The sequence below is a fragment of the Tenebrio molitor genome, chromosome 7, assembly GCF_963966145.1.
Source record: "Tenebrio molitor chromosome 7, icTenMoli1.1, whole genome shotgun sequence".
Classification (NCBI taxonomy): Eukaryota; Metazoa; Arthropoda; class Insecta; order Coleoptera; family Tenebrionidae; genus Tenebrio; species Tenebrio molitor.
The window spans coordinates 5,119,765-5,135,507 of record NC_091052.1 but is presented as its reverse complement, the minus strand read 5'-3'; the positions used below and the strand labels follow the sequence as shown (position 1 = coordinate 5,135,507).

Here is a 15,743-nt window from a genome sequence, read left to right as displayed (position 1 = left end):
TATTTTTATTGCGTATTTTATTTGTTTTGTGTAGCAGTTAGAAAAATGGTGGATGCGCCGGGTTGCCTCAAGATGAATTATTTTCAATTTCGTTTGTTTTAATATCTAAAATTAATTTTGCTTAAGAGGTCGTCGGGACAAGAAATTCATTACATTTTACATAAATTTAGTAGATGAGTTGAGCCGGAAAAGGCTTTGGGGCTGATCATTTCACACTTGTGTTTATTTAACAATTTGTTGTGAGTTTCTATTTAAAAAAAAACAAGGCCTTTAAAAATTGGTTGAATATAGTTTGATTAGTTTTGTTTTGTTTTGTTCCGGTCCCGGAATATGACTCACATACGCTACAGAATGATGAGAAACTTAATTTAAATTACGTTCCCATTTATATTCAAATTCACTTGTATTTTAATGTCGTGTTTCCCCTATCTAGAGAATACCTTCAATTACGATTGCCTTTCACCGTTTGCATAATGCGAGTATCCTTATTTTAAAAGAATGGAAGGAAAAATTGCCCGTTTTTATTAAAATGTCGTTACTTGATAGCCGGATGGATTTAAGGCAGCGCATAAGTTCTTTTATCGCCTGAGAATATCTGATTAAAGTTTTCGGAAAACCTTTTCTCCGAATGAAGAAAACATTTTGGTAATTTTCTCTTGATTACCGCGTTATGTACCACCGAACTATCGATCCACCGAATATTGTTTGCTCACTTTTATTTAAACGGCAAAAACTTTATTGTTTTATAATAAACTTCCACCTAATTATGTTATCGGATGAATGGTTTTCTATACAGAACCTTCAACGATGGTTGTGAACATTGTTAAACCGGGAAATAACATTATCTACAAAATACAATATTATGAAAATATTTGAAGCCCATGTTTTAGTTTGACCAATTAGTGCGTAATAAAATACGATAGTAACCCAATTAACGCGAAATTATTTCACCATAAATTCCCACCATAGCTGCATAATGCGATCAAGTGCATTCATGTAAGCTGGCAAAAACTCAACACTCGCTATATCAACTCAACTTTTTCCGTTATGCATGTAAATTTCGTTGTTTTTGTGTGGCGCTCCTCCACTTTGCATTTAAAAGCTCACTATGCATTTTCCTCCACTTGACGAATTGGTGACGTTCTTCAAATACGCTACATCATTCTCAAGCGGCGCTATTTTTAAAGCTTTACAAAATTGCCCGCCTTTCACGGGGAAAACTTGACGTAGCTCTAACGGCGAGTGTTTGTTTTACTTTTTTTTTCACTGAAATGACTTCCATAAACACATTAATGTAACGGACTGGAAGCGACTGTTCTTTTGGGACTGAACTGGAAGTGTGTCTTTTTGGATATGCGATGTCTGATGGTTATAATAAGAATCGAGAAAATATGGATGCAACGCATTCGATTTTCTCCAGAATGCGAAAGTTCACTTCGACGTATTCAGGTGCAGATATAGAACTAAATAAACACAATTTTCTCATAAATTTTCAAATAATCGATAGTAGGTCGATAGGGCAACGGAAATAAATATATCAGCGCAAAAGGACAAGTTTTATATTTTACGGTTCGTATCGTAAGTTATAGTGGCGTGGCATTTAAATCAACAGAGAAAGAATGAGTTATGGAGAAGATTTAAACAACTCCGAGTTCTCCAATAAACTAGTGAACCAATAAAGAAGTATTTTCCGCCAGTAAAAATTGAACTTAAAAACATTGAGACCCATGAATACCAGAATAATAAGCTCTACAATCGAGGGACGGTGTTGAAAACAGGCAACACTCCATGACTCAATGCTCTTCTGCGTCCTGCTTTCAATTATATTTTTAACATAACCTCATTTTTAAGTGTTTTTAATGGTGTTTGTACTGTTTGTAGAAAAAATAGTGTATGATATTCGCGTTAAAAGTGATTTTATTTTGTTCGAAGGGTTTCTCCACTCGCTACGCTCTTTCCGAAATCTTCCCTTCTCTCAAAATAAAATCTTACTTTTAACACTTATGTCATAAATAACTATTGTATGCTTTTAAGTTTTAAAATACTATCTGTGTTACATTTTGCTACTTTTAGAATGTGTTATTTGCAATATACGTATAGCAAGGCAGTCAAACTCGTCTCACAAATGGACCTGTTAATCACAATAGATCTTTTTGAAGCCGGTTACGTAATGTAATTTTTGGTAGCTGTCAAGACCTGTCATATACAGCAGTGGACACAAAGATATTAGAAGCGTATGCCTGGAGTGTGTTTAACTTCACTAACTTTGCAGGATTATTCCTATCTATTCCCATTTCTGCTCTATTCATACAAGTGTATAGGTAGAAACTTGAAACAGGTTAATTTTTCAATAATTCATAAAAAGGAAATCAAGGGCGGCTCTGTTAGGCTTTGTGTTAGGCTTTAAGAATATTTTTTGGCGATGTTTTGGTGCACTTGTTACAGTGAAAGTGGGTGATTACATACATTACATACATTGAAGTAAATTTTGTTTAACATACGTTCACTAGTGATTTTATAGAATCACCAACTGTTATTAGTTAAAGTTAAGAATTTTCAAAATCGATAAAAATACACAATTTTTCCGAGTGAAATATTTCCAAATCTTTCCTTTGTGATTTATTACTTTTTTTACACAGACGTACCACAAAGATGTCCTCGTTCTTGGCCCGTTATTAAAAATGTAGAACGTTATTTAAAATTTTAAAGTAGGAGTACCTGGAGGCGGACTAATAAGAGATTTACATCTTCCTATGCACTGACTCATATTCTAAAGGTTCACCTTAGCAACCTTAACCAGACTAAAGATAAACCCATCTGAATTTTTCTCACGGACACTCGGTATTAAGGGAATAATTTTGTATCGATAAATTTGACACGTTGGTTGTTACATTAGACGCACAACAATAATTTAGAGCTCTCTAGGTTTACTTTCTTTGGTTTCTTTGCAATTTGACAATTTTTTATTTTACCGCTGGCGCTGTTCCAAAGTTATTATTACTAGACATTTGTCTAAATGAAATGTAATTTTGGCGAATCACAAGCCTGTTCTTTGCTGAAAAATTGACAATAAAGCTTGCCTTCTTTCAGGGTCAATAAAATTTCTCGGCGCATAGACTATCTAAGTTAGTGAAGAACGCTTTCGAATCAGTTTTAATAATAGTCCCACGGTTCTTTTTCACGTCAGTTATTATCAGATAATTAGGCTTGGCCAATAAAATTTAGTACCGACATTTTTAAATTTACTGCTTGTCGAGCAATTTCGCTTAAAGCCCAATAAACTGTGTAACCACCGGATGTCAAGCAAGTTTGATTGCAGAATCAATTTATCAAACAAGCACTTCTGTTATACGTCATGTTCCACTAAGTTCTAAAGTAAAGTACCTTTTCATCCTTGGTATAATTATTGCCCTCGCTGCCCTCGTGCACTTACATTTCGTGTTATACGTTTCAACTTACTCAAAATAAATCCGTACCAACCGAATTAAAGTTCATTCCGCTTTGATTGCTATTCGGCATTAGAACATTGTTTTTTAGTAGGAGCAATTTAGCATCTTATCCGCTTTTGGCTTCTTGAACTTTACATTACCCTGTTAATCGTAGTTACATTTGCAGTCCGTTTGTTTGACTTACGCGAACAAATATTCGCACAATGTGGAGTTTGATGTAAGTTTTACCCGAGGGTGCAATGAGGTTACCCTTGTGTACTTTTGCAAGTGTTCTAACACGGCTAATATAGAAACACTGCGAGACCCTGAGAGAGGACTTGCAAAAACTAAGACCTCGGGGAGCTATCGCTGCTGGCCCTTTGATTTATCGGACGGTTCCTAACGTTGACACTAACTTTTGATTTGTTTTTACCTAAACAACAAAGAACTGAGCTCTTCCTCGACCGTGTATCGCTATACGTGTTTCAGTTGAGCTGTGTCATTCGTCCTGAGATATATCGTCCTGAAGGAGGAACGGAAACGTGTACATTAGCGGAGATGGTTTATTTCCGAAGATATTACATCATCGAATTTATTTTCATACAAGTTTTGAATTTCAACTCGCTTTAAGTGCGAATAATATTATCGATCACATGCGAAATCAAACTTTCTTTATCCGGGGTCTCAGTGCAGATCTTCTCCTATAAAATGTTTGTGTGTTGCCGCACCCAAACCGAATATGTTTTGATCGGATTTTTCCACCCTATTGCCACTTCTTCTTGTTTAGATCAAGAGTCGCTTTTATGTTTTTCCGGATCGCGAACGTGCCAATAGCTTAAAATATATCACACTTACCCCGACTTAATTCCGATCTGGCTCCCGAAATTTTCAATCTAATGTTATAGTTCTTTCGACAATTTGTGCCGAGACGCATATCGAATCGATGTGTTTTTGTTGTCGTGTCGTCCCTTCGCATTCTGACCTTCATTGTATGGATGTTTGGCATTCCTTGCAGCAAGCGACGAGAATATTGCTCGAGTAATCTCTTATGTGCTTAGAGCGATTCAGAAAATGACTTACATGCTGTTACACGATGTTATTTTAGGTACACGCCAAATATATTAACCTTTGTCTTGTTTTAATTTAATTAATAAACAACGCATGTGTAAATTTGTGTTGTGTTCGCGGTTAACCGCCAGAGCATAGCGGATCAGCCGAAAAATGCATTACATTTAATTTACCGCATTTTGTTACACAACAAACTCGGTTACTTATTCATATCTCGGCTCCGAGCGAGCTGCAACAATATTAAACTAAACAGATTTTAAATATTCACTCTAACATGTTTAATCAAATCTATTTCCTGCACCACCTTCAACTGCACGTCTTCACCTCGATTTCCTACAAAATTTGAATGCTTTCCTTTTCCACAGATCATGGCTCTTCCAATGCTACATCTCTCGTGAACTCTTAGGGAACTGCATTTTCCTTCTCCCATTGTTATTTTCTAAACTGTACCACTTACAAAACCATTGCTATTCTAGATCATTAAATATGTATCTACAATAATAGTTTTTGCAGATGTGATTACAGTGCGTTTTTTTTTTTTTAACTCTTGCCATGCCCCCTGTTAACTTTTGTTTTGTAGCTTTGTCCACTATTGATTTCTTATACATATATTCCATTTGTTTGCTTTTAATGTTGAATTTATCATAGATATAGTTCGTTAACTTTTAATTTACCAGTAAGGTACATATGCCGATCCTTTTTACGTCTATGAATTTTTCAGAGGGTTATTCCCATTTTTGTAGATTTTGCTGAACATAATGTATATCAATGTTTTATTATTATTAAAAGTAATACAGTAATATTTTATAATACTAAATGGCATTAATAAAATCGTTACTACTGTTACCACCGGCCCTCTGGAGTGGTCGAACTGTCAAATCCATCTTCAGGGCCGGTGTCGATATGTGGACCGATGCCTCTTCCACTTTGGAAGTCTTTTTTGTAGAGGGAGAGGAGAGGAGTGAACGAAACGAACACGTTTAGAGCGTGAACGAAAGTGCGAGGAATTTCGGTCGGCGTCACCTACTTATCGGAAAGTTGGTACCAAATACGGCGCGAACGGAGCCCACTTATTGGCCGACCAATGAACGGGCAGAGAACCCTGACCAAACCGGTATCACATACAAATTTATTGTATTCTTGGTTGCATAATTAAGAAAATTACTAGAAAAGTATTTCGGGTTGATTTTAAAACATGCAACCGGACATTGTTGCATTGTTGTATTGTTTTACGATTTCACGATGAAAAGGGACATTTCCTCTCTAATTTTCGTGTTGGGACCTTTTCCAAAGCGTGGGCATTAAGCATTAAGGTTCGCTCACAGATCTAGAATTATCTATCTATGAGAAGAAAAATCTACCTCCTCGAGTCGAATTTAATAATAAATAATTCATTTATTACTGTTTTTTTTTTAAATAAACCATTATTTACACGCTTCCGTAGATTTTTATTTACTGGCACCTAACTCTTTCCTCTTCTATCGCAGCTAGGAACTAAGAACTCGCTCTCCCACAACGCCAGAGCACCGGAGCGGACAAATAAAACGTTACGAATGTTATCTTCGAACGAGCATTTTAATTATCATGGTGGAAAACGAGTCATTACTGTTACAAAGTGAAATATCGCTAGAAAATTATACCGAGAGATTATCTAAATCTGAACTTATGTACTCATTAGTTGAATTGACGGCTGAAGTTCCGGTAACTCGTCTAGTTCCTCTGGTACCCAAAAGACCGTCGTCTTCATTTCCTTATTATTCCACATCAACATCCTATCCCAGCGGCTCTCGTTTAACTAGCCAATCTTCTCGCTTTAGCAGTGGAGGATTTAGGTACCTTTGATTTGTTTTTTCGTATTTTTTAAGTGCGTCAAGAGGGCTAGAATGTAGTTAAAAGGGCGGGAAAGTTTGTACAAATCTATTTGAAGTTAACAGTTAAAAAAACTGAAATGCATAAGCACATATAATTTATTTAGTTATAAGAAACTAAAAAAATTACCGAACTGCTTTTATTTTATTTAACAAAAAACCCTATAAATGTAGGTACTTGATAAATATGGTATAATTGGCCATTTTGTTTTAACGTTCGCGTAGAATAAATGTTCCACGAGCCATATTTCTTATGTAAACAAACTGTAGGTTATTTAGTACTTTGGCTTTAAATAAATATTTAATGCTTGCTTTTCCAGTCTTGGAGATTCTTAAACACAATTAAACAACGTTAAACCGAGGACCAGACCAGCAAAAAATTAACCGGCCAGCCTATTTGACGGGTTAAATTTAGCCTTATATGATTTAACCGGTTCAGGGCTTAACCTGGTTAATTAGCTGATGATTGATATAATATTTGACTGTTTAGTTCAACAAGAGTAATTTGTTAATTTTTTTCTGATTCAGTTGATTAATAAATAAATTTAACCTGCTAAATACTTTAACCGGTTAAGTTCTCTAGTTGACTCTTTAATTGGTTTCACTTTTTAACTGGTTTAACCATCATATAATTAACTAAGTTAACTGCTTTAATTAGTTAAACCAGTCAATCCTTACAATCCTAATCTTTGCATTCTCTTTCTCGAACATTTTTCTTTAGTTTGAGCGGTTGAAAATGATTTTTATAAATTCGAATTTAGCAAAATTTTCGATTTAGCAAAATTTTCTCTTCTACTTGTAATGCACCTATTTTATATTGTGAAAGGTGTGTTGAATTTATGTTTTAATCATAATGGTACATTTTCCGTTCAAAATTTAATTTCCCTTATATAATATTTTTTCCAGGCACGTATTGGGTTCCTGAATTTACCTCCGAATTCACTTTGTAAGCTTCTTACGGCATCTTTTTGTTGGCTTTTATTTTGACTTTTAATTAAAGTCAGAGGTTTAGCTTTTACAGGATTTAAAATCCACATTTTTTATTTGTCTCAACCTTGACCCCCAACAAGCTCTCGTCTTTAGGTAAAGAATTTATGTTTCATGTGCCTAAAGCCATTGAATCGAAAAATATTAGCTTCAACAAATATGCAAAAATATTTGTGATCTGGTATTCTGAACATTTTTGTTTCTGAACAAGCAAATCTTTTATAACGACGCTCGTTTCCATCTGAGACCATTCTTCACTCTGTCGCGCATTTCCTGTTTACATTTTATAGATTAATAATTTTTGTAGGCGTATTTTGAAGCAGGATTGTCCTTTCATGTCTTCGTTCAGCTGGGAGATGCATAAATACACTCTTGCGCTCCACAGAAACAGATAAACCTGACGTTCACAGTTTCAAAAATGTATTACTAAGAGCCAGCCTTTTGCATATTAAATGTCGTCAGTTTATTCGCTCTGTAGCCAGTGCCTGTTTACCATCAGGACTATCAGTTACAATTTTGCAAATTGCAAATTTTGCGACCCAAATTTAAAAAATCTTATTAGCTTGATGAATACAAATTGCAGCACATATGAACAATACGTAAACAGCGTTGTAGACAAAGCAATGGGCATAATCAACACCAGTGTAAATACACATGACATGTAATTTGAACCCGTGACATGCAGACGCAGCCGTCGCTTTATTATCGCCACCGCCGGCACTTTAATAACACCGCCCCTCTTCAAGCCGACGGTCGGTAAAGCTCCCAACCTATGTCATCGAATTAAATATTTCAGCCGTTTCGAACAATGTTTGAATTTCAATCAGTAAAGGCGGCGGGAATTTTTCAGATTGTATTTAACACCCCCGCAAAAAACGCCCTTCGTTTTAAGTAAAATTAAGGCCTTTCAACAATTTCCATCGAGTTTCTGTTTATGGTAGAGCTTTAATTCTTGTTTATTCTATTGATGTTTGGTGACGCCTCAGGGTTGTTTTGATTGTAGAATTTACATAATAGGGTTGCAGGGACGAGTAATTTATTCTCTGTTACTAGATTTTTAAACATATGGCGGACGCACATCTGAAAACAAAATAATACTGGGAAAAATAATACCAAGCTAAATGCATCAAGTTCGGATTTTTCCAGCGGTGAAATATTTTATGCGCTATAAGTTTTATAAATCAAAAAGTAGAAGTATCAATTTCTGTGGAGTTTTTGGAGTCGCTGGTAAGGGCACATTTGGGCTGAGCTTGCTCAATCGATAGATGCGAAAGTATTCCGGCGGCATTTTCTATAAATAGCTTAAAAGTTTTCATGTGAAATATTAATAAAGGCGGAGGGTTTTTTGACAGCCCCGTGTCGCAGCATACAGTGTGATGAGGACAATTGGGGGCTGCGAAGAGTCCTCGAGTGGAGAGGGCAGAAGTGTTGAAGGGAATTTAGTTGTTGATTTATCAAATAGATCACAATAAGAGAGAAATGTGTATAATTCAATTGATTCAGAAATACGGCCGCCATTTCATTCGTGCAGTGGTATTTATCAAAACAATTTCAATCCGAACTATTCTCTCCCGGCTCATGTGCTATTTCTGATAGGCCACTGAATAGAAATATTCCCATCGTCCCGGATGCACATTGTTCCATTTAAAACTGACATTCGATGAAAGCCGACGCATAGCTCACGAAAAGGAAAAAATCCCAAATTCTCATTGATTGTTTTGTTGCAGATGACGAATCGGCGTCGGTCCACGGCATCGTCACCAAAGAGGGACTCTTCGAAGGCACGATTTCGACGGCCATCGAGGATTACTACGTGGAGCCCGTCGGTCGTTACCTCCGACCGAACGAAACGAACCAACCCTCTCCATTTCACTCCATCGTGTACAAATCGTCCGACGTTCGAGACCTCCGCAAAGGTGCACCCTGCGCCTCCCACCGCTTGCATTTATACAATTTGGGGCAAAACACACTCGATAGAGAAAATCGCTCGGAAAAGAGGAGTAAAAGATGGCTGCTGGAGGCCGAGGCGAAGTTGCCGTACGATGATTCGACGTTCTGGCATTTGAACAAAACGAAACATTCTTTCTCGCCACCGTTCGACCTAAATCAGCCGATTGATGAAGAACTCGACTTGATCACCGCCAACAGGACTAATGTCGACGTTTCCGGTCTTATTTTTCGAAATGTCAATAAGCGAGCGACCATCGATCCGAAGAAAACAACATGCATGCTTTATCTTCAGGCAGACCATCAGTTTTTTCAGAAGTACGGGACCGAGGAAGCTTGCATCGAGGTGATGACGAGACACGTGCAGAGGGTCAACGCCATCTACAAAGCCACCGGTGAGGATCCACGTTTTTGCCTCGCTCTCGAGATAACAAATATTTTCCCAAGCAAATCCGACAGGATATCAGAAAGTGAACCGATGCCGAAGTTATTAATATTTTAAACTGCTTTAAAAGAAAATTACTGGAATTACTAACGCGGAAGGACAATAGAAAAGTTTTCCTTAGAGGAGTTTTAAAAAACTTGGCAGGCAAACGATGTTGTCTTAGCCCGCCCAATTATTTTCTCTTTAAATGCGTTCGTCGCACAGTTTTCTCTTGAACTGCGGAATAGTTTCAAATTAAAATGACTTTAGTTTCCAGATTGAAAGAAAATATTTTTCTCTTTTTTTAACCTTAGGGCCGGTGGTAAAAAATCCGGCTTAGTGTCCTGTCGTATTTCCCTCAGGTAGCATTTTCGAATTCATGTTTATGGGAACTCTTGTTTCGAAGTTCACGGAGTCTGCATTATAAAACAGTCCTCGGAGCATCTGCATAGCTTGATGCTTGCGTTATTAGACTATTTTTGCTTTTTTGCTATTGTTTACGAGAGAATAAATAAAAATGTATGTCTGTGCTCAATTTTGCGCGGAATTTTCTGCTGCTTTGTGCAAACAAATAAGACCGAGTCAACTGTATAGGTAGGAAAATTGAAGGAAATCAAATTTAAGTGGGCAAATACTGTTTGTGAAAGATTTCCGTTAATAATCTTTAACGTTGCAGGAATCGGTATGAAATTGAGTTTTTGTTTAACTCCGGTCCCAATTCGTTCGTTTAGCTTTCAATTTTCCCAAATTGCTGGTAGTTGATTAAAATACTGATAACGTTATGGTGGACTGAATCGGGGTCCGATCGAATTGCCAGTCTTAATTATTGTGTGTGTCAAAGAACAACAACGTAATAACTCCGAGTTTCCATTTAAAATGCTCTCGCACGAGCCGCTTTTCCGCGCTGCCATTCAAACCGAATTTCCTTAATGCTACCATATAAAGGCTGAAAATACAACTGTATAAATCATCCCTGCGAATAAAACACACAAAAAAGACACTGTATATGCAAATGGGATTAAAGTAATTTTATGAAATAGTATCTTTTTGTTGCAATAATGAAATGTCGTTAAAATGGGAGATGTCTCGTCGGTGGGCGCTCAGTGTCGGGATTTTCGTTTGATGTTTAGATAACGTCAATTCAGGCGATCTAAAAATCGGGATAAACTTAAACCGGGACAGAAAATGGAGATGTAATCTATTCCATAAAACGAATCAGGTAGTTAATCGGAATTTTTCGTGAAACGTATCCTCCAAGAGATAAGATAAAATATTTACTCGGCAAGAGACAATTGTGATTTTAGATTGGGCGAACTGAACACGGATACGCTTTCAGGCGAGAATTTCAAAGCTGCACTGTCCGACAAAACCCGAGTTAATATTGTTTGTTTCATACTTCACCCGCAAACGACACTTTTCTCCGTCTTTACCTCGTCGTACTATTTTTATTAAATTTTTTCACCGACTTTGAGAATTTCGCCCTAAAATGAGACGCCGCAACGATTCCGCTTGATTTTATTATCGTCCTCTCGAACAATAAATTCATATATTTCTATAGTCTATAAATTTTTATTTGCTCAGTTATGAAAGTACAGAAATAAATTTGCTCGGGCGCGATTTAAATAACGACAGAAAAAACACGTTCTTGTCACTACCACATTATAATAAATCACAATTTTAATTCCCTCGGATGCTACAATTTATCAGCGCCGTATATTTTACACTTAACAAGAGTTGGCTTAAATCGAAACACGAACATGATTCATATGCACAAAACAAAAGCTCTTCGAAAAAAACGTCTGATTTCATTTTTAAAGGCTCCAAAGTGTCAGCCGACGCCGACTCTCCTCTTCAGAAAAAATCCATTATTAAAATTGGATTTATTCACGAGGGAGACCGACACTTTTTCAGGATTTGTTGTAACATGTTTGCTTTGATACGTGATAATATAGCGTGGTCATTTCGGGAATGCGCTGATAAAAGCCCTTTCGGCGCTTATTATGCATAAGGTTCGCCTCGCCCGGCAAAGAAGAGATAAATTGTGCAGCATTTCGAAAATTAGATGTCGTAAAATAAGTACATGTCATTCTTTTTCCGGCTTAAATGGCCGGCTCTCGTTTAAAAATTCCTGACGGCAACTCTGAATAAAATTTACACTTGCACCAGTTATGCAACCAGTAATACAACCAAGTTACTTTTATTCCGGATTAGATTGTACAAGATCCAACTTTGTTGCAGATTTCAACCAGGACGGCAAAGCGGATAATATAACTTTCATGGTGAAGCGAATTAAAGTGCATACGACTGACGCCCTCAGGGATCCCCTCTACAGATTTCCCAACAATTATGGCGTCGAGAAATTCCTGGAACTTTTCTCAGGTAAGTGCTCATAAATAATTTACAGAAACAACAATCTCGGTACACACGTCCTTTACGAACCGGCAAAATTCTACTTTGTGCAAACAATGAGTTCACCTGGGCGCGTGTACCGAAAGTAGGAAGTCTCAAAGGCGAGCACCAAAAGACTAATTAACATCAAGCCGAAATACATGACCAAGAGACCCCCGATATGATCCAGGGTAACTTGAGGTGATTGTGGCAGATTTATGTTGACTAATTTCTCTCGCCGGATCCATATATACTCCAGTCGTTGAAGAATCCCCGTGCTCCTCATTTTCTGCACCCTGGGACAGACCACAGTGTTTTTACCGACTCGCTGTGTGCGAAGATATCGACAACTCACATATTGTTTATCAGCTCTTTATACTCGAAACTTTTCAGCAACAAAAACGAATTTCCCGTTTCGAATAATCTCTCCTGGCTGCTTATTATTTTACACGGGAGGTCATAATTTTTCAATATCATATCCATCACCGCTCGATTTTCCAGTATTACCAGTTTCTCGTTACACAAAATTGAAGCTAAATTCTCCGGAGAGGTTATATCTACGCAGTGGGGTCCGTTCAATATACCTCGCCAACGCGGAAGTATTTCTTTATTTTTGTTCTGCAATAATTAAAAGGCATTAGACGTCGTAAATAGCGGATTCAATTACGTTTCAATTAGCTGACAACCGAGAACGATTCATTCCAACGATACTCACTGTGAAGTTATTGTAGACGAAACTATTTGATCGCAGACAAAGTGAATGTGTGTGCTTGTTGGCGATGTCATCCAGTGATTTGAATGGAAAGGGAATGTCAAAAACAGCCAGTTGAGCAACTAAAACGGCATTCATGGCGGAGTATAACACCACCCCCAGGATTAAAGCAAACATCACTTGCATTCTCCCCGAATAACTTGACAATTTTAGGTCGAAACCTGGCAAGCATATTAATTATTGTGAATGGGGAATTTCATCAAACGTCTAGTTCTAGGAGCCATTATTGCAAGCGGAGACAGCAAAACGCCCCCTTCAAACCGAGGGTCAGACTAAATAAATTATAATCTGACGACTGAAGGTTTTTCTTATTTTTTACCCCCGGATCTCACAATATCGTACAATACGTTTGAGCAGTTGTGCTTTAACGAGAAATTGTTTTATTCATAAATTAAATTACGTCTGTGCGTTTCGAATCCGCCTCAAATGAAAAACGCTAAACGATTCGGATTGAAATAATTTTTGTTGTAGAATTTTTTAAATTCTCGCTGGTGAAAGCGGACCGTTTAGGACGCCACGTATTGCAATAATGCTCTTCGAGAGCTCTTCTTCAATCAATAGCAGAAGTAATAGGTCAGACCTTGGTTTATGAAGCCCGAAATTATCCCCAAGAAGCAGGATGGCGCTGAGACGGTCGGTTCGATTCGACAAACTGAGTTTAAAAACTTCGTCGTCAACCAAACCGCCACGGTCAGAATGGTAAACATGATGAGAGTTACAAACCAAAGTTGGGCGTCGAAAGTCTTTAAGTAAGATGATGATGAAGCTCGCGCCTCGGGCATTTTTGCAAACAGCTGGTACCTACAAGCAGAAAATTACCATATTAAAATTTTATCGGGATCATAAACAGCCGAATTGCACTCGAGTGAAGCACCGCCAAAACGAAAAAAGCGGAGTTTTTGCAGTCGTGACGCAAAAATGTCTAATAGAATTAAACTTGGCCAAGAAGTAACTCAAATTAAAGAATTAGGTTAATGGCGAATTTATCCCCTCGTGGCAGCTAAATCAATACCATTAATTCCAACTTATCAAGCGTTCAGGCGTTATGAAATATTAAGTCGACTTTTTACGTCCGAGGTTGTTATGATGAGAATGCATCGACCTTAAACTCTAACGATCAATTTGAATACTAAATGAAAACTGTTAAAAATACAAGCTTTGTGACCTGAAAGTATCATTTCTCGCTCCCTTTTATTCGAAATGGGTTGTTATTATGTTATTTCAATATAACAATCATTTTTCTCGATTAAAATTGTCTTTTTGATTGTCGATAAATTACCTAAATTTCAGTTTCATGCTTCAAACGGTTTAGGGTTCGTTTATGGTGGATAATTCACAAGATCAACGATAAAAGCATGACGACAATAATCCCCATGTTATAGCCAATATATAACAGTACCACTGAGTATAACATAGCGATTGTCATTGTCCTCCTCTAACGTTTATCATTGCTTAACCTCTAAACCAAGACAAGTTTATTGTAGTAGCTAGGGGATGTTGTATAATTTTATAACTTAAAGGGGACCACGGCTTAAACATGATGCAGTGGTAAAAGTCGGTGATCTCGTGTTTCCAACGAAACCACTGAAATTCAAAGTAGAACTCCATTTTTAAATTTAAAAAAATCGCTTTGATGTAAAACGTAAAAGTGGACAGTCGCGGCGAGCTTTTAAACAGCTCTCAGGCCTAATTTATAATAACTACAGGGTGATTCAAGTTTTACCGCCCGAGCGAAAACACACACTTTTAATCGATTTAAAATTCTCAAAAAATTCAAGGAATGATTGTGTGACGCTGTAGAACATTCTGTAAAAATTTAATTTTTTAATGGAACGAGTAAATATTTCGTTTTAATTCAATAACCGCTACATTGATTTACATTATTTTTCACTGAGAGTCCTTTCAAACATTTAGGAAAAATTTGATGTCATTGAAATCATGAAAGCATCACCGGTTTTTTAAATAAATGGAATTCGATATTAAAGTGCAAAATTTAGCTATGATTTATTATTAAATTTTGCGGTCACTTCAACAATATAGGTTTACATGGGTACATGGTACCCTTAAGAGACTAAAGAATTACTAGAAAAGTTCTCAACAGATGTTTCCCAACAAAGAGGTATTTATTTATGACACTGCAGTTGTAAATCTTCAAAAACTAATCCTTTTCTTTTGATGCGAATTTCATAAATATGTTCTTTGAATTAATTGTGAATTATGAGCGTGCACGGAAAAAAACATTTTTTTGTCAAAATAGATTTTTTTTAATTTTATGGCTCTGAATGAAGTGATACGGGAAAATTGATTGCACACGTTTGAAGCCTTACATGAAGGGAATGTAACCCTAAAGTTTCGTAATTTTTACTAATTTTTTAATAGGGTTAATCGTGCGGGCGGTAAAACTTGAATACCGGTCATCCATGACTTTTGTAGGAAATTTTCTGATCTATAAAAAGGTTCTATACAATTTTGCTGTATCTGTCGTAGTTTTCAATACGAAGACGACTGAATGTCCAAAAACCTAATTTTAAGAATTCAAAATAAAAGTGAAATCTTGGAAAATTGGATATGATAATGATTTATGTAATAGGTGCATAAAGTAGTGCTTTTTTCATGAATGGGAAGTTTTACCGTGCGAGTCATAGGCGAGTGCGGTAATTCCATGAGTGAAAATAATCACTTTATGCATGAATTCTATACAATATTTTTTCTATGACTGCTAAAACATTTGTTTGTGGTAATAGTGAAAACATAAATAAGTGCTCTTTTTTCACAGTCTTTATTTAAAAAAATAGAGACAGTTTATTAAAAGTTTTTATGTCGAGGTCAACCTTTTCCAAGTAAGCAAATATCTGAATTAG

The 15,743-nt window shown here is 36.7% G+C and overlaps 2 protein-coding genes across 2 annotated transcripts in view; one reads left to right on the top strand and one right to left on the bottom strand.

Annotated features, from left to right (window-relative positions):
- Kul (Kuzbanian-like) overlaps positions 1 to 15,743 on the top strand; it is an 85,079-nt gene that overhangs the window by 50,182 nt on the left and 19,154 nt on the right. Inside the window, exons 4-5 of the mRNA XM_069054304.1 lie at positions 9,079 to 9,693; positions 11,961 to 12,101. Coding sequence (XP_068910405.1) covers positions 9,079 to 9,693; positions 11,961 to 12,101 — 756 coding nt within the window. The remainder of the gene's footprint in view (positions 1 to 9,078; positions 9,694 to 11,960; positions 12,102 to 15,743) is intronic.
- LOC138135555 (glutamate receptor 1-like) overlaps positions 12,095 to 15,743 on the bottom strand; it is a 51,165-nt gene continuing 47,516 nt past the window's right edge. Inside the window, exons 5-8 of the mRNA XM_069054309.1 lie at positions 13,463 to 13,683; positions 12,826 to 13,043; positions 12,466 to 12,728; positions 12,095 to 12,406 (exon numbers count right to left, since the gene is read on the bottom strand). Of these exons, the coding sequence (XP_068910410.1) occupies positions 12,172 to 12,406; positions 12,466 to 12,728; positions 12,826 to 13,043; positions 13,463 to 13,683 (937 nt within the window). The 3' untranslated portion in view covers positions 12,095 to 12,171. The remainder of the gene's footprint in view (positions 12,407 to 12,465; positions 12,729 to 12,825; positions 13,044 to 13,462; positions 13,684 to 15,743) is intronic.